Source organism: Leucoraja erinacea, chromosome 4, assembly GCF_028641065.1.
Source record: "Leucoraja erinacea ecotype New England chromosome 4, Leri_hhj_1, whole genome shotgun sequence".
Lineage (NCBI taxonomy): Eukaryota > Metazoa > Chordata > Chondrichthyes > Rajiformes > Rajidae > Leucoraja > Leucoraja erinaceus.
In genome coordinates, this window is record NC_073380.1 from 68,349,199 (window position 1) to 68,368,940 (window position 19,742).

The following is a 19,742-nucleotide window of genomic DNA, read 5'->3' on the forward strand; positions in this document are numbered from 1 at the left end:
ATTGTTATCAGAAAATTTAACCTCTAGTTGGTGAATTGTGTCCATTCTCTGCTTTTTTACTGAAAATATTTAAGGCTCCATGAGTTGTTTATAAATGTTAATAGCCCAATTTAACGTACCAAACAAAAGCCAGATCTATGCCGAATATAAGTTGTTCCTTTACAGTAAATTAAAAAAAATGAATTTCCCCAGAGTTTCCTGTTTGCCGCCACCATAACTTTAGCCCATACTCTGTTTGCACAATCCTTGTTTCTGGAAGGATGCTAATCCAATGAACGCAGTAGACTAATACCTAGAATGGATACTTGCTCTTATTCAGGATGGTCCAGGAAGGCTTGTATCTGCTGGAGTGTTGAAATGTGAGTTGGGACTAGATTGATACATATTGGATTCCGATAAACCTTGACGAGGTGAATAGTTCAGTCTAGTTTAGTTTATTGTCACTTGTATTGAGGTACAGTGAAAAGCTTGTGCTATCGAGCCATTTACAGTGTGTGATCACGATAGTCTGAGGGTCACCAAAAAGGTACGTAGTAGTTCAGGATTACTCTCTGGTGGTGGTAGGATGATTCAGTTGCCTGGTGAGATGTTATTGAGAAGATGCATCCGCTTGTGGGAGGATTTAGACCCAGGGTTCACTTATTAAAATTAGGCATGGTCCCATCTATGACCGAGATGAAATAATGGTGTATACTTTAAGGATTCCTGATAAACAAGTTGAGGTTACAATCAGATCAACCACACTTATATTAAATGGTGGTGCAAGTTTAAGGAGGCCAAGTCATCTATTCTTGTTCTTAGTTCATGTATGATCATTTGCCTGCATAAAGCTCGAGATTCTTTGTTTGTAACAGATTCCAGAACTCATGTTGGAGTCTTTTGACATAATTGCCAGATTTTAGAGTACTTGCAGGTTTAGTCAATGCCAATAGACAAGGTGATACGTAACCACTTGCTCAATATCCACAGCTTTAAAATTGGTAAAGATTAAAGTTATAATATACAGTTAAAGGTATATAACATTAAGATTACTTCTTTACATTACATACAGAATATTGCACATTTTGAAATTGCTTTACTTTAATTTGGGCAATGAATCAAATGAGTAAAAAATGAATTTTTGTTATTATAAATCTGACTAATATTTTTTCATGCATGACATTTGTAACTTGTGATGAGTAAATGGTTACTCATAATGATTGACAGTGCATTTGGGTATTTGTTTTCTGTGTACACGTTCTCTTCATTTTCTATATGTTCTTCCTATCCCTTCACTCTTTATCAGACTGCCATGTTCCAGGCCAAGGGCCTTGATACTGTTGGCTCCAACAACATCACATTGACTGCCACCCTCCTTCTCCCTATTCCAACTTCCCACTTTTCCTAACCCCATCTTTGCACTATCCCCCCCCCCCCACCCACCCCCACCCCACTCCCCCAACCAACCCCCCTCCCTTCTCAGCTCCTCCTCTCTGCCATTCTTTATAGGTGCCAAAGTTTATTTCGGGCAAAATTCAGCTAATTGACTCAAGCATAGAAAACAGTAGAAATCAAGAATTTAAAGAGAAATGAAAATCAAATAAATGAAAATGTGACAACAAAAAAAATCAGAAAATATTGAAATACTCAGATCAGGCAGCAATTACGGAAAAGAAACAACATTTTATGACAGGAATGTATTCTTCCTAAAAACAGTGGGACAAAAATTTGTCCTCAGTCACATATAATGAATGTACAAAATAGTACCTTATGCATGCTTATTATCTGTTTCTGAAATTCTCTTTCATTAAAATAGTGGAACTGAATTTAGGCATATTTTGCCCCATTGCATGCTTAGAAGATGTGGTGGATGGTCCATTTCTACCCTTTAACTCCCTTTGACAGAAAATGCCAATGTCTTGGAATTATTATTTTTTTTTTTTAAATGCAAGACATTTATTTTGAGATTATGAGGATTATTAAAGTACTTTCTCACGGGGCGACTTGACGCAAGATGTAACCAGAGTGAAGTGGCCGTGGTCTAGCACGATATCACACGATATAACGGGGGGTAGATAAAGAGTTCCCGCAGTACTTGGCATTTCTGTTATTTGTGCGAGTGACTTGTCCGTCTCCCGAGCTTTCCCGTTAAATCTTGAATGAACATTGTGAACTGTGAAGTGTCACGTGGCACAAATGATGTCACTTTTTTTTTCACACACTATAAACATCCTCCCTTGGTTGAATTGGCTCATTTGGAGACATGCCTGTACTAATGCCGTGACTTTACTGCAGGAAGATACCACATTACTTAGACGATGTTAGTTGCGCCCAAGTTTAAATTTCCAATGTGTGTTTCAGAAGTATCACAGATCCCCACCTTTATAAATTTCTATCTGGCAGTGTTTTCTGTCTCAGGAATTTCAGCCCTTTGTCTATATTTGATGACAGTAACTACAGATAAAGGGCTGAAATTCCTGAGACAGAAAACACTGCCAGATAGAAATTTATAAAGGTGGGGATCTGTGGTACTTGTAAAGAGTCAGCGCAGAATCCTTGATAATCAAAAACTGTCTGAATCAGCAAGTTAGACACAAAATGCTGGAGTAACTCAGCGGGCCAAGCAGCATCTCTGGAGAAAAGGAATAGATTCCATTTTTGGTCGGGACCCTTCGGGATGATTGTAGGGGGGAACTGGAAGCAAGAAAAGACCGGGACAAATCAGGGCCAACAACAGATGACCTCAGCAGGGTATTTTGAAGAGGGGTCCTGACCCGAAATGTCGCCTAACCCTTTCCTCCAGAGATGCTGCCTGACCCACTGAGTCACTCCAGCACTTTATGTCTATATTTGGTTCCCTGATAGGCCAATTGTTGGCTAGGGATAGTGTGATCCCAAGAGGGGATCATCGTTGCCAACCTTGGCCTGGTTAACCGACAATTACTGCATTGGGGAGGGGGGGGGGGGGGGGGGGGGGGGGGGGGCAGGGGGGGGTGGGCGAGGGAGAGAGAGAGAGAGTGTAAGTTACCTAAAATCAAATAATTCAATGTTCATAGTGAACACAGACACAAAATGTTGGAGTAACTCAATGGGTCAGGCAACATATCTGGAGAAAATGAACAGGTGGCGTTGTGTCTATCTTCGGTAAAAACCAGCATCCGCAGTTCCTTCCTGCACAATGGATCTCAGTGTCAGTCTCTGCCTCCCGTTGGCAGGCCATTCGCCCACAGCCCGCCCAGCGATGACTAACCCATGTCACGGGGATGGTGTGAAGGCGGAGTTAGACAGAGCTTGATTAATGTTACGGTTGGGGAATGGGCCATAATATGGACAGGGAAACGCTGTTATTCGTGACGCCCCCTCCGCCCTTTCCCAGCTGTTCTCAATTGCACCCCTGGCCACACAAAAATTTATACTTTAAGAAGGAATACACGGAACATTTAAACTCAGAACGCTTCTAACAGAGTGAGCCATGTGAGCACTTTGATAATTCTCCCTGTATTTGCATTTGACAAAATAGTCAGAAAAAAATGTTTAAAAGTGTTCATACCTTTTGCTATGCCTAATTGGCCCTTACCTCTGCGAAAATAGTCTGATATTCGTAGGTGAAATGTCACCAACAATAATTGATTCTATTATTAATTGACTAATAATTGACTCTATTAGCGGAAAGATGCAATTCTGATCTAATATTATGTGCCTCTCTCTTTGGAAGCAACACCAGCAATTTATTAAATCTGACTACATGCGGCACAGTGGTAGAGTTGCTGCCTCACAGCCCCAGAGACCTGGGTTCGATCCTGACCATGGGGGAGAGAGAGAGAGTGTAAGTTACCTAAGTTACCCAAGTCAGATCTGGGAAGAAAAACATAAAAAGCTGGAGTAAGTCAGCGGGTCAAGCAGCATCTCTGGAGAAAAAGAATAGGTGGCGATTCGAATCGGAACCCTTCTTCAGACATCCTAATCGGAATTGAGTCTGAAGATGCGTCTCGTCCCGAAACATCACCTATTTTTCTCCAGAGATGCTGCTTGACTCGCTGAGTTACTCCAGCTTTTTGTGTCTGTCTTCGGTTTAAACCAGCATGTGCAGTTCACTCCTTTACACGGGTTTCTGGAGAACATTGATTGGTAGCGTTCCGGACCCTGCTTCGGAAAGGCATCGATCGCTAGTCGGCGAGGACTCCGAGCTGTATCTCTCAAAGAAGTACATGTGGAAAATTTCTCACAGACCATAAAAATGCGGGACCTTTCAGTAAAGTCCCTTTTAAAGATTATTGTTATTTTCTTAACATAACTCATGAATAAGTTGATGTCCATATGCGGATGCAAATCTTTATTTTTTAAATTCAATCCCACAGAAGACAATTTTTACTCACCTTCTGTCCCCTCTGTCCAGCTTCCGGGTTTACCGTTCGCAGGAGTTCCCACGGTAACCGCAAGAGTTATTACGGATATCGCACGGGCCACTACGTTCATATAATGTTGCAATGCTCAACCACAAGTGTACAAGTCACTCTTGGAGAAATTCAAGCCTTGAATTTTCTCCCGAGTCACCAAGTTACACGATTACCTGCCGTTAGCGCCACGGTGGTCCACGGTGGTCCACGAATGCCGTACTGTTATCGCACAAGGTTCCCACGATGTTAAACTCTGGTTAACTCTTGCGTCAAGTCGCCCCGTGAGAAAGGCCTATTAACATCAAGTTGCTAGCAATTTAACTGTATTTCAGACTTAACGACAATAACAAGCAATAATATGTTGGAAATTGGTGTAAAATTGGGCTATACTATGCCAAGACTGAAGTTGTAAGGAGTAAGTTGTTTCCTACTTACCCCTAAACCCTGTTTCTATCCTAAGCTTTTTCTAATTGATGTCTTTCGTTGGTGCATCTTTGTGCTGAGTCAATGATGCACCTGCTCTCATGATTGAGCCATAGTCATTTCACCAATTTGCCCTTTTCACTGTCAGCTATTCTTCTCAGTATTTTACATTTTTGTCTCATGTTGTGAAGCCCAAAGTGACATTTTTCACACTGATAAACTGCCCAGGGTCCGAATGGGTACCGACAACATGAATTGAGCCCCTATCTAGCAAATAGAAAATAGCTATAAATTTATATCAACAGAGACATTGCCAATTCCCTACTGAGTGTCAAATGAACTGAGACTATACTTGTGATTGGGTCGAGGCCATGACCTAACCATCTCACACTGATTGAATGAACTGCTAGGGGAAGGGGGAAATGCGGAAGGAAGAATGGAGTTGCTAACAGTTCCCTATCAAACTAATTGGAAGGCTGTTTAATTGGAGAGTTGTCTCTTCTACATGAAAGTTTGTAATGCACCGTTATCTACATAATTTTCTTGACCTGAGACCTGATCCACAAGGATAGAATCCTGGTTTGGTGCTGACTCCAATATTACTATTTTTTTCTGAAGTAATCAAACATTCAGAAATGGCTAAATTTTGTAGTTAATTGTCAGATTGCTGCTGACCAGAATTAATTGAAGCTTCTCCCAAGGTGATCTGTCTCCTCATTCTCTTCCTCCTGTTCTCCAAATCATTTTTGTAAATGTAAATATAGCCTTAAAAAGTTGTGATATTACTCACAACATCCCACGTAACTGAGAAACTACGCAATTTGATTTCCCTTTGGCACTATCATGTCTTAATCTTCACTTCAAGTCTCCATGTAGTGTATTATCAAGTGCCTGCTAAAAATCTTCCCTTTTAAATTTACTTTGGCCCAGATTTTATTGTCATAGGGCATCTAATTGCATCTGCTATTAGTTATAAAGTCCTTGCATTTTTATGTTTTATCATTTTTTTATGTGGCAAGTTCCTGTGAGTATGAGCAGATAACGTCGCAACAAGGGAAAGTGGCCATCCGGAACCTGTATTAACAGGCAAGCAACTGTGCATCACTTAACCCACTCAGATTTGAAGAATTTTGAAATTCTGAAATGGAAATGAAAGTCTGTGTGGGTAAATTCCATGTCAAATCAGGTACAGTTGGAAGGCAAAATGACAGAAAGAAACATCGACTGCCAGAGAAAGACAAAGGAAGGTTTGGATAAAATATATAGAATTTATCATTTTAAAATCAACATCAACAAGAAATTAGTGTTCACACTTGTACGGGTTTACTTTTCAGTACCAGATGGGTTGATGACCTCTCGATATTATCATGAAATTGTTTTGAATTGGTATTGTACCATTATATTGCATACAGTTCATATTTGCCACACAAATAGCTGATATAAAATATGTTTTTATGAAGCTACCAAAACAATTTTGAAATCGGCTTTTAGCAATTCACATTTAACACCATTAGTTTCATTGTTACATAAAGGGAACATTTTGGACCTTAATCACTTACATATATGTCTAGCTCTTTTACTGTCCATGCAAAAACTGGTTTCCCTTCTCCTTTCCAACTAGGAAATACCACTTTCTATTAAGGAATGGAAATATCCTGTGCATTCAATGTTTAATGTATTTCTTTCATTAAGGCTGCGTGAATTGTAACACTGATGATAGACACAAATTGCTGGAGAGACTTAGACCTTGGGATGAGAGGGGATCTTATAGAAACTTACAAAATTCTTAAGGGGTTGGACAGGCTAGATGCAGGAAGATTGTTCCCGATGTTGGGGAAGTCCAGGACAAGGGGTCACAGCTTAAGGATAAGGGGGAAATCCTTTAAAACCGAGATGAGGGCAGCGAATCTCTGGAACTCTCTGAAGGAGATGTAGTGAGGCCAGTTCATTGGCGGATTGAGCCAAGGGGATCTATTCAGGTATGGGATACTGAGTTGGATGATCAGCCATGATCATATTAAATGGCGGTGCAGGCTTGAAGGACCGAATGGCCTACTCCTGCACCTAATTTCTATGTTTCTATGGGTCTCGACCCAAAATGTCAACCATTCCTTCTCTCCAGAGATGCTGCCTGACCCGCTGAGTTATTCCAGCATTTTGTGTCTATCTTCAGTTTAAACCAGCATGTGCAGTTCCCTCTTACATGTGATTTGTAACACTCTTCTGTTGGCCAAGAATGAAGGAAATAGCTCTGAAACTCATCAGCAGCAATAAACAAGCAGGGTAGGAATACAGTCAGAGTGTTGAGAAGCAGGTCAAATATGGGCGAGATGAATTGAAAGATACTGTGAGCTTTGATCTGAAAGCTAACCGGGTTTGAAATGAGAATTATGTGTGAAGTAGATGGATAACGCGCCACTATATATCTGTTGCCACATTACAATGGTGCAGAACCTATTACAGTTCTACTTGCTGATACAATTATTGCAAAGTTGCTATTAATCAACAGTATATACGTTTTTGTATTTAAGTTTAGTATGAAATTCGTCAATAAGTTGTGAAATAACTTAATTTTGACCATACCTTGCTGTTATTGGTACTTATTTCTACTTACATAATTAGCTTAAGTTTGAAATTAGTTTAGTTCTAGCAATACAATATGTTTGTCATATTGATTATTATAGCAAGGGTCCTATGCTAAGTTGTTTTTTAAACATTAATTGTTTGTAAATTCCTCTTTGCATTCATTATATAATAATTGAGGAATAGGCATCTTTGCATATCGGGCAAATAGATCTGTGGATGATGCAGTCAACCTGGGCATGCACTTCATCCTACAGCACCTAGACCGCCAGGGGACCTATGCGAGGATCATGTTTGTTGATTTTAGCTCTGGAATCAACACCATTGTGCTAGAGCTACGACACTCCAAACTTTCCGAGTTGACTGTGCCTGAACCCCTCTGTCGGTTGATCACCAGCTTCCTGACAGACAGAAAGCAGCATGTGAGTCTGGGAAAGCACATCTTGGACCCGCAAACGCTCAGCATAGGAGCACCGCAAGGCTGCGTACTCACTCCTCTACTCTCACTACACCAACAACTGCACCGCCACAGACACCTGTCAAGCTTCTCAAGTTTGAGGATGACACAACCCTGATTGGACTGATCCAGGATCGGGAAGAATCTGCCTACAGACAGGAAGCATCACACCTGGCATCCTGGTGCCATTGCAACAACCTAGAGCTCAATGCTCTTAAGACAGTGGAATTGATTGTAGACTTTAGGAGAGCTCTCCCTCCCATCACCCCACTCACCATCAACAACACCACAGTCACATCTGTGGAGTCTTTTACGTTTCTGGGAACCATCATCTCCAAGGACCTTAAGTGGGGGTACCATCAACTCCACAGTCAAAAAGGCACAACAGAGGATGTACTTCCTACGGCAGCTGAGGAAGCACAATCTGCCACAGGCAATGATGGTCCAATTGTACATGGCCATTGTAAAGTCTGTTCTCACCTTCTCCATCATGGTCTGGTTTGGCTCAGCCACCAAGCACGACACCTGGAGGCTGTAGCGAATTGTCGGATCAGCTGAGAAGGTTATTGGCTGCAACCTTCCCTCCATTGATGAACTGTACACTTCAAGGGCCAGGAAGTGAGCGGGCAAGATCATCTCTGACCCCTCTCACCCTGGCCACAAACTCTTCGAATCACTTCCCTCTTGGGGGGGGGGGGGGGGGTGAAGGGGGAAACTACCTTTCAGGGTCCCTACCTGGTCGGAAAGGCAGCTTTTCTCCGGGCTGCAGCTTCGACCTGTCCTCGCGGCCTACAAGCGGGCCTGGAGCGGCGTTTCCTGTTGAGGACCGCCCAGAACCTCGGCCTCGGCTTCGGCGGCTGCACAGCGCTGGAGCGCTATCGCGGAGTGGGTGATGCCTTGCCCGGGTCGCCGCGCTGGAGCTCCGGTGAGCTGAAGATCGCTGAGGAAAACATCGCGGAGCTGCGGGGCTGTGGAGCGACCAGCTGCGGACGGCGGCGCTGAACTTTACACCGGTAGCCTGGGATCTTTAGATGAGATCGCCAGTTGTGGAGCTCCAACCGGCGCGTCCTTGTTGGCTTCAGAAGCCGCGGCCTCCAGTAAGGAAGCGGCCATTCCAGGGTTCCCAAGCCGCTGAGAGGACTCTCCCGACGCCGGAGCAACATCACCCGGCGAGAACGGCCTGGAACTTTGGACCTCCGTAGAGGCAACTGTGGAAGCCTCAATAGGCCCGACTATGGGTGAACTGGGGTTGGGAACTGGACTTTGTGCCTTCCCTCATAATGGGAACCATTGTGGGGGGATGTTCTTTATGTTTAAAACTCTTATTAATGTTATGTCTGTATTTCTTCTTTATGTGCTGCAAAATGGCAAGAAGCATTTCACTTCACTACACCTAGGTGTATGTGAATGTGACCAATAAAATACCTTTGATACCTTTGAAGGCAACTCCGGACTGTCAAATATAAGCCAGATATAAAAACAGTTTTTATCCACGAGTAGTTGCTCCAAACATCCAAAAATCTGTAGCCTCTCTTTGATCTGCTATTTTGTTGGTTCACATGCTTGATCAATGGTGTTTTATCATTAATGTTTTATGATTATTAATGTTTAGCATTTTCTGCATCATTCTTAACTGTATGTCATGTTGTTACTTGTGGGCGAAGCACCAAGGCAAATTCCTTGTAGGTGAATACTTGGCCAATAAACATACTTACTTACTTAATACAGATTTGTGAATCTTGTCAAGGAGAACATTTTAATAAGTAGAACATTTATTTCCTAACTGAAGGTTCAAAACAAGACACTGAAAGATCAAATGAAGCAAATTCAACAGCAATACAGTGAAACGGTGGAGGAGAATGGACGTTTGCAAGCCCGACTTGAAGCTTGGATGATCACTGCACAGAGTGAACATGAGATACTTTCAAAAGAGGTAATTTATTGAATTGTTTAATAAACATTCAAATAAATCTATCCAAATACTTTTTTTCCCATTTTCAATTTATAACTCTGCAGGTGTTTTGTAAGGAAGACATTCTCCATAAACTACGAATGAAGCAATTAAGTCAAGATGAAAAATACAATGCAGCACAAGAAAAGGCAAGCTTCCTCTTTTATGTTAATACAGATTTGTGAAGCCAGCCTCTTCTAGATAACTTTAATAGTTTGTTATTTTCTGAAAATAAAACAAAATATAAGATGATAATATAAGATGCAGCAAACCATAATAATGCATTTCATTGTCTCTGTACTGTACACTGACAATGACAATTAAAATTGAATCTGAATCTGAGATTGTACACTTATTTTAATGCTAAAAATGCTAACATATATCTTTTAATCAATTTTATCAAGATGGATTAGTAAAAGTTATAGGGCAACAACTGTAGCAATATTCCCAGTAAATGGTTAGCACAGCATTCTCCATTACTTACCTTCCCACAATCTCCAGCAATTTGTGTTCATACCTTATATGTTTAGATTAACTTTGCCAAAATATATCTCTTCCACTACATCCCTCTATATTCTAGGACTAAGCCAGTTTCAAATCATGGGCCAAATTATTGTGAATGCCATACATCTTAAGCTTCTGGATCAGTCCACCAAAAGGGACCTTATCAAAAGCATTACTAAAATCCACCGATACAAAATCCACTGACCTACCTTCATCAATCTCTTTCATCAGTTTCTCAAAAATCTCAATCAAGTTAGTGAGGCACAACCTGCCACATACATAGTTGTGCTGACTATCCCTAATTAGTCAATTTTCTTCCAAATGGTAGTAAATCATATCTCAAAGAATTCTCTCCAATAGATTCACTGGCCTATAATTCCCTGGATTCTCTGTACTTCCTTTCTCAAACGTAATCTTCTCTCTTGCAGGATAATAGTAAGATTAAACGAGAACTTACCAGTTTGAAGTTTGATCATTATTTTATGAGGAGTAACGTTGAGGGATTACGAGAAGAACCCCGCCAGGACGCATGCGTGTCATTCTTCAAAGCAGCGGTGTGAAATCACAGATAACTGTAATGACTAAACATAGTAAGATTAGAGAAGAGATACCAGTTGAGTATATGATCAAGGTGGGAGCAGAGGGCACGTAACCCCTCAACGTTACTCCTCTTAAAATAACGATCAAACTTCAAACTGGTAAGTTCTCGTTTAATCTTACTATTTTACTTCGGAGTCATGTGAGTGACTACGTGAAGATTTTAAAGCTCTGTGATTTCATGCCATGGAAACGAGTCCATGCATCACATCTGCCTTGATTATGGGGAAAATAGTGTTAACATCATTAGACATCAATACGATATTGAAAACCCAACGATAAATATATTAACACCAAATTATAGCCCCTAATTATGGGGTAAATTATATTACAGAAATTAAAATTGTTTCTGCAAATGTTCCAGGTTCAATGACTGGTTTGTTATAAAATCGTTGGAAAATTTTCTCCGTTGACCATCCTACTGTCTTGAGGATTTGGTCCATAGGAACATCCAACTTCATAGCTGCCAATGTAGCGGCAGCCCTGGTGGAGTGAGATTTAAAATGCTAGTGTCTACTCCAGCCTTATTAGGACCTGTTTTAGAAATCTAGAGATGGTCTGGACTGTCACTGTTTTGAGTGGCTGTTTGTAGCTGATTAAAAGTGACATTTCTTCCCCTCTGATGATCTTAGTATACTACATATATAATAGTAAGTGTGTTACAATACAGAGACGATCATCTGTCGGGTATGCCCTGAATTCTGTTTTTAGGCCTGCTGACCCCTGTCAGTTCTGTTTGACTAATTCATTGATGTGAAAAGTTAAATTTCCAGATGAAATAGTCATGTTGTCCAGCCTTAGGTTCTGTAGTGACTGGACCCTTTGTGCCATGACCAAGGCCATCAGCATGACTGTTTTCATAGTCAGTTTCTGTAGGGACAGAGCTGTAGCTGGAGACCAGTTTCTTAACATGGTCAGTACAATGCTCACATCCCATATTTGGGAGTACCTGGTTCTTGGGGGATTAACATTAAAATGCCCCTCATGAGTTTGGTTACCAGGGTGTGTCCCAACAGAATGCCGCTCTGTTCCTTGCCACAGGTATGTTGACAGAGCACTTCTGGCGCAGTTGATGGCACTATGACTGAGCCTCTCATCGTAATGGAGGCTTGCCAGGAATTCCAGAACAGACGGGATGTTCATAGATCTGTGGGTGATCTTTCCTTTGTTACCGGATGGACCAGTAAATTAGGTCTATGATGGATGGTGATGCATGGTTCGAATACCATGTCTAGTATCACCGGGAACCATGGTTGAGTAGGCCAATCGGGTATTATCAAAATACCAGACGCAGAGTCTTGCTGTATTTTCCTTAATACCCGACTGATGAGGCAGAAAGGAGGGAATGCATAAATAAACAATTTCCCCCAATGCAGCGAAAATGCATCTGTTGCCGATTTGTTTCCACCCATATGGTTGATATATGCTACCACGCTGGTGTTGTCAATTTGGTAGTCTAACCTGCTGGTGATTTTACCCAGAACAATATGACTTAAGGCAATGGAATGCACTTAACATTTCCAGGTAGTTTATGCCCAGTGTTTGTAATAATGATGCCTCCTGTGCATTCCATCTCCCTCCACAGCTGGAGATGGAATTGGTAGCACCCCAACCAAGTGCACTGGCATCAGTTTGTAGTACCATAGACGGGTTGTTGATAATTATTGGATTGGAACAATACCTGACGTTATGTTCCCACCATTTTAGTTCTATTATGTCCTCTGTTGGTAGCTTCATTGGTCTGTCAAAATGGCCATCATTAAGTTGGAGTGCTCTTATTTTTGCTCTCTGTAAATTTCGATAGTGTAAAGGTCCGAATTGTGTGGCTGGAAATGCAGCCACTATCATCCCAATTATTCTAGCTACCAGTCTAATGGATGGTTTGGTGATGTCAATGATTTCGCTACAAGCCTCTATTAAGGCTGTAACCTTTTCTTTCGGCAAAGTCACTGACATGAGTACTGAGTTAATGGTGAACCCCACATAATCCATTTTTGTTGAAGGCGTTAATTTAGACTTAACTGGATGGATGATAAACCCCAGTTTTCCAAACAATTGTTTCGTGGCTGTTACCGCTTGTTTAGCCAATTCCAAAGTTTTGCCAACAATAAGTATGTCATCTAGATATGCCATTATCATGTATTTTTGTTTCTGCAGTAACGCTAGGGCTGGTTTCAAATTTTTGTGAACAGCCTGGGGCAGATGTTAGCTCATTAGGTAGTGCCCTGTATTGCCAACGTTGATCCATCCAGTTGAATTTTAAATAACATCTGTGGTCACCTCTTGTCGGTAATGTATAGTAAGCATCTTTTAAATCGATGCTTGCCATGTAGTAGCCTTCGGAAATCAATTGCTTAGCAGTAAAAAAGGTTTCCATCTTGAAATGAATATATTGTACAAAGGTATTCAAAGTAGTTAAATCGATGATGATGCGGCAACCACCATCTTTCTTATGTTTTATAAAGATGTTGGACACGAATTCCTGCAATTCGTGTTGGGTTTTCTCAATTACTCCTTTTTTATATAGCCGCTGTAATTCAGCATGTGCTTTAGATTTTTCTATGCCTGTGAGCACGAACATTCGGTTTGGTACATGCTGAACTGGAGGGTTATGTTTTTGTATAAATTCTATGGTATAACCCTGGATACTGCTTAGAAAATATGTGTCGGTAGTTAACTTATTCCATGCATCCAAATAATATCGTAATCTCCCACCAACTTCCATGCTCCCTTTAATTCTTAAGGAACCAGACCCACCTACCTCCATGGTTACCAGTGGTAGGTATGTTACTTCTTCGGCATCCTCCGTGGACGTTGAGGTGCTGTTGTCTGGGTCCGTAGTTAGGTTGGTGTTGATGGCTGGCGCATTTTCCAGGAAGGTCAGTCTGGGCCATGGGCTAAAAAAGACCGATGTTGGGTGTTCCTGGTTTTCTGCTTTCTCCAGTTTGTCTTGGCCGACTAGTGGGTGTGTAGGGGTGATGTTTATGGCCGTAGTAGCTTTTGGATGCTGTTATTATGAGCCCCAGGGTTTTCGCCTCTTCGTCAAGTTCTTTGACTTGTTCTGATAAATCCCCTCCAAATAGTAGTATTGATGGTTTGGAGGTTCCAGGTTTGCAGAGGCCTGCAAATTTGGGGTCTAAAGCCGGTTGGATAGCACTTTTCCTAATAATGTTTAACTGGTATTGTGAGTTGCAGAGTAAAGCCAGTGCATCCTGGTGGTCTAGGGTCATGTTTTGCTCATTCAATGTGCGGGCAAATGCCGCCTGCTGTTAGGACTTTTAGGACTTTCTGTATTTAAGTCCCTGGTTCTAATTGATGCCCCGACATGCGTCCAGATGCACTGGTTGACACTGGGAACATTTAGCGACTTGCAGTTCCCTGGTGGTAAGTGTCGTGCCGTGGTGTCCGATAATGCCTGTCCCTGTAGTTGGTTAAAAGACATGTAGTCAATGCTTACCGCTATTTTGGGCTCCAGGTTTAGGCCAGTTTGGTCGAGTTGGATAAACTGGGACACCATATCCAACATGTTTTCTTTCACCCCAGGCATACTAGGGGTATGTTGATCACTCCCCTCTTCAGGGTCAGCCCAGAATTGACCCTCCGTGCTCCCCTTTGATGAGGGAGAAACACTGTGCAGCCCCACAAGAGATACTGCTGTGGGGCTTACTAACTGCCCACTGTGGCTAGCCTCCATCTCCCGGAGCCTGCCACTTGGAGTATTTCCTCCAGCAACCGCTCCAACCGGCTCCAATGCTCACGGGCACTGGCCGCTCGCGGCTGTTCCTGATCCTGCAGCCGCTCCAACCGGTTCCAATGCTCACGGGCACTGGCCGTCGCGGCTGCTCCTGATCCTGCAGCCGCTCCAACCGACTCCAATGCTCACGGGCATTAGCCGTCGCGGCTGCTTTTGTTCCCCGTTCCAAGCCGCTCCAACCGGCTCCAATGCTCACGGGCACTGGCCGCTCGCGGCTGCTCCTGAAGCCGCTCCAACCGGCCCCAATGCTCACGGGCACTGGCCGCTCGCGGCTATTCAGAGTCGGACTCACCGGAGTCAACGACTCTGTTAGTTTTTTGCTTTGCTCTACCGCCCGGCCGTGGCCGGTGCGGGAGCGAAGTTGGGCACAGCTGTTCCCATTTCGGGAGATTGGCGTGCCGTTGGCTGCTGCTACCGGCTGCCCGCAACTCCGCGGTTCTCAGCGCTTGGTCAACGCCGCTACGATGGAGCCGATCACGTTGCGTTTGGTTCAGCCGGTGGGATGGCCCCTGTTGTCCGTGGACTTCCGCTTTGCACGGATCTTGGCCACGTTCCCGGACATCCTGACCCCACAGTTTCGGTCATCGACCCCCAGTCACGGAGTGGTACATTTTATCCAGACTACCGGCCCACCTCTCCACGCACGAGCACGCCGACTGCCGACGGATAAACTGCGTCTGGCACGGCAGGAATTCCGCACGATGGAGGCCTTGGGAATCGTCCGCCCTTCAAGCAGCCCATGGGCTTCCCCACTCCACATGGTCCCCAAGGCAAGCGGGGGCTGGCGACTTTGCGGGGATTACCGATGGCTGAACGCCACAACAACAGCGGATCGATACCCCGTACCCCACATCCAGGACTTCACCGCCCATTTGGCTGGGGCCACAATATTTTCAAAAGTGGATCTGGTACGGGGTTATAACCAGATCCCGGTCCACCCGGATGATGTACCCAAGACGGCGATCATCACGCCATTCGGACTTTATGAGTTCACGCGGATGCCGTTCGGCCTCAAGAACGCTGCGCAGGCTTTTCAACGCCTAATGGACAGGGTTTGTCGCGACCTTGATTTCGTATTTGTTTACCTGGACATTGACCAGCTGCCCAACCTCGGCCTCGAGGGCGCCCCCTTCACGGCTCCCACCGCCTGTCACTCCACCTGTCCTCCCGCCGGTCCCTCGACCTGTCCATCCACCTATGCCTCCGCCAGCCCCACGATCTGCTGACTTCCGGGTCGTGTGCCGGCCGGGTCGTGCGCCCACCGGTGCGTTTCGTGCCTCGGGTTCTGGGGGTGGGGGGGGGTCCTGTGGCGGCTCCCAAGGGTCACGCCATCATAGCTGTCGAACCCCTCGGCACGCGAGTGGTTCAGTCCGGAGGCGGCCCTTAACCAGAGGGTTTAAAGGCAGAGGTTTGGGTGCCATCTTTCTCTCGTTTTGGACCTCCCTACAACCGGGAGGAACATAATTAAAGGTGCCTCTCAAAATACTTGACTCCTCTCTTCCTTTTTGAGACCCACGCACCACACCATCTACATTTATGTCCAAGTTATTTATATAAATATCACAAGCAACAAAGGTCCCAGCACAGATTCCTGTGGAACACCACTGATCACACAGTGCTCAATGCTTCCACTGCTATCCTCTGTCTTCTATGAGTAAGCCAGTTTTGATTCCCATCAACAAAATCGCCTTGGATCCCATGCATCTTAATCTTCTAGATCAGACACTTCCTGCAGATTTCAACAGCATTTCTACAAAACTGCTAATATAACTAAAGCATCAGCCAATGGAACTCAGGTCTATAACTAACCTGAAAGTAATGTATAATATCTTTACTTTATACTGGTGATGGGTCATTCATGCTCAGAAAGTTAGTTAACTTGTATGTGAAGCTTCAAAATAACATTAATACTTTATGTTGATTAACATCATCATCTGCCACCTCAATGTACTTGCAGAGAGTTAATTATTTGTTTGCTGGTAACCTTACCGGTATTGTCCAGGGTGTTTTGCAACATTTGTGCACACATGCATCGGATGCAAGCTTGCAACGTAAATGAAACATGCAATGTGTAAAATGACACAAGCGACAAATTAGTATTTCATTCTTATTTTTCTTTGCCATTGACCTAACAGCATCTTATAGTTTTTCCTATATTCAACTAACAAGTGACTCTTCTAAGTAATTTTCACCATAGTTTGGGATAGTGTACAAAATAACTAAATATAAAGATTACTTAGAAAGAAATATGTTGCCAGAAAGTTAGAGGCAAGTAAGACTGGCATGCATGTGAATGTACAAACTGTTGAAAAGCATTTTTTAAAGAGATAGCAGCTTTAATTATCGAAGAAGTGTTCAACATCACAGCTATTATACGACTTTTTTTGCTGAGGTAGGACTTGTAATTTAATTGAAGATGGAATTGGGACTTTTTAATAGTGTTTGCAGGGTTCATAAAGTATCAGCAGTCTCTTATACATAATGTCTGATATTCCTTTCTATTGAAGTCAGTAGAAAATATAATTGGGCACAATTTAAAACAGGCTGCCAGTTTTCTTTGAATTAATTTTGTGCTATCGGCAAAAGAGCAATTTTTTCCTAATATTCTTCGTTGTGCCACTTTCAGAAGAGATAGGAAGGGAAAAAAAAGATGGGCTTCAGAAATATGTTAATTACAAGAAAGCTGATTCTTTGTGGATACAGTTAAGTTAACAGGAACAACATGCAAACTCTGTGCAGACAGCGCCCCAAGTCAAGATCAAACTCCAGTGCTGTAAGGCAGCAGCTCTACCGCTGAACCACTGTGCAACCCAACAGCGGTCTGCCTTGTTTGTGAATCCTGTCACTAATGTTAAGTGTAATTAAGGATGGACAATAATTATTGCTGCGGCTGGTGACTCGCATTCATTGAATGAAAGAAATCATCACAACCTCAGAAGTTGCTGATGCTCAAAGTCTTTGCATATCTACGATGCATTACTTGGCTGTGTCGTTGAATATTTTTTGCTTCCTGCAGGAGTGGTCTCTTTATATATATATATCTATATATCTATATATCTATACTATACACTTACTATATGTTGAGAAATGGTTTTTATCACAAAACATAACAGTACATCAGAGTGAACTAATTTTCAGCCATAGAAAACATTGTTAAAAATAGAACGGATTGTGTTACATTTGTGTATAGTTGTCAGTGAATTCGAAAAGCCATTTAAGCTCTTCATTTATTGCCCTTGAGCCCCCAAAAATAGAGCCTTCTCAGATGTCTATAAATGAGCGTAATTGGCAGAATTTTCCCTTGCCTATTAATTTGACTTGGCGTGTTGCCAATTTTATGGGATGGGCTGGTTTCAATGTGATTTTTTCCCCAACTAACATGAAAAATACCCCAAAGAAAACTGTGTTGCTTTCGTTGATATGGGGCAAGTTGCATACCAAAATATTAGTTCAAGCTGATGTAAGCTCTGGAATTCTACAGTTCAGTCTAAATATAGGCGGTGGCATAGGGGCAATTAGATTTTTATTCAACGTTTTACTGTTAAGACCAAAACTATGCTGCTTCTACCTTTTCAAAAGCCTCATGTCAATTATTTGTTTAATTGAAATTATATGACTTCATTTGAAAGAGAGCAGTTGAACTACTTAGGTATTCTCTTGAAAAACATAATTTGTGTTACTTAGAACACTAAAGCAATGTAAAATATGATAGAATACAAGGCAGCCCAGAGTAACACAAGGTTCCCGAGTACAGTTTGTTAACCATTTTTTTTTTTCCCTTAAATCAGAAATGAACAATCCCAATGAGGTTCGATTAGCGCAAACATTTATTTATTGTCTTCCCGTGTGGTTATTATGTACAAGTGTAGAATGTCCCATATCCAATGGCTAGTTTTGAAGGCTTTAAAGTATAAATAGATATTACCTTGTTAGATGAGGTATTTTAAAGGTGTCAATGGGAGTGATTTGCCTTATCAAATTCTTCCCATAGCACTTAAGTTTTTGAAGACAATCTATTTGTAGGATTATTGCGGGGAGGTTTACATGTAACCTGCTTGTTAAGACTGGAGAAGGGTTTTGTTAAGACTGGAGAAGGGTAATTGAAAGAAGTTCCTTCTTGAACACCATGTTAAGACTGGTTGCTCTTTCAATTAACTAGCTGCTATTTCATACCCCCAGAAGATATTTGCACTTGTGTAACCTTCCCGTCTTGGAAAATGCTCTAAATATTCCTGGGCGAATTATGCATAAAATCTAATTTCTTCTGTAACCCAGGGAGACCCTGTATACAGTTGGTCATTCCAAAAAGTCCATGCAGGTATTTATGCTTAGTAAGCCATTCGCCCTGAACTATTAATTCCGTTCAGTGATCGAGCTGAATTAGATTTTTGCATTTTGCCGTTTTGAGCTGATGTGATTTGCTACATGTAGCACTTGTAATTAAACAGCTCTTTGAAATTTATTTTAGATCCAGCATCAAGAAAAGTTGCTAAAACAACTGCATCAGAAGTATTTGACTGCAGTTAATGTAGTTGAAAATCAACAACAGATGATTCAGTCTCTGGAACAGGATCTTCAAACTGCCATGATTGCTGAAAAAGAAATGGCTACTGGGGTAAAACAATAATGTTTTTGAATACAGGGATTATAACTTAGTTATGAAACTGCTCTTTATTAATAAGTGCGTTTGCAAGTACATACTATAATGGCAATTATTTGAAACTAATGGGTTCAGAAAAAAAACTATTTGGAAAATATATTTCTTAAATTTAGATTTTATAAAGAGGGATCTTTCGATTCTTGTCAATGGAAGTGACTTTAATGGAATTTTAATAGTCAGTGATGATGAAGGTGGAATTGTTTCAAATGTTTTAATTTATTGTCTAGATTTACTTCTGAGACACAGGTTGAACACCGATTTTCTGTCAAGTGAAGTGCCCCCACCCCTCCACTATATTCCGGACAAATTTTCGAGAGCAGAGCTCATTAGTTTTAAGATAATTTCAATCAGGAGCTAGAGAACCAATTAAAAGTTATCAAAGAAAGCAGAAAAAAAGCTGTCTTGAAAAATATGTTTCTGTGTAGCCTCCCTGCAGT

General features: G+C 42.2%; 1 protein-coding gene across 7 annotated transcripts in view; it reads left to right on the forward strand.

Moving 5' to 3' along the window:
• LOC129696527 (putative leucine-rich repeat-containing protein DDB_G0290503) overlaps positions 1–19,742 on the forward strand; it is a 402,087-nt gene that overhangs the window by 162,827 nt on the left and 219,518 nt on the right. For 6 of the 7 annotated variants that reach the window (XM_055634522.1, XM_055634523.1, XM_055634521.1 and 3 more), the window contains 3 exons: positions 9,629–9,772; positions 9,856–9,939; positions 19,114–19,260. In XM_055634522.1, coding sequence (XP_055490497.1) covers positions 9,629–9,772; positions 9,856–9,939; positions 19,114–19,260 — 375 coding nt within the window. The remainder of the gene's footprint in view (positions 1–9,628; positions 9,773–9,855; positions 9,940–19,113; positions 19,261–19,742) is intronic. The other variant, XM_055634518.1, reaches the window with a different exon arrangement.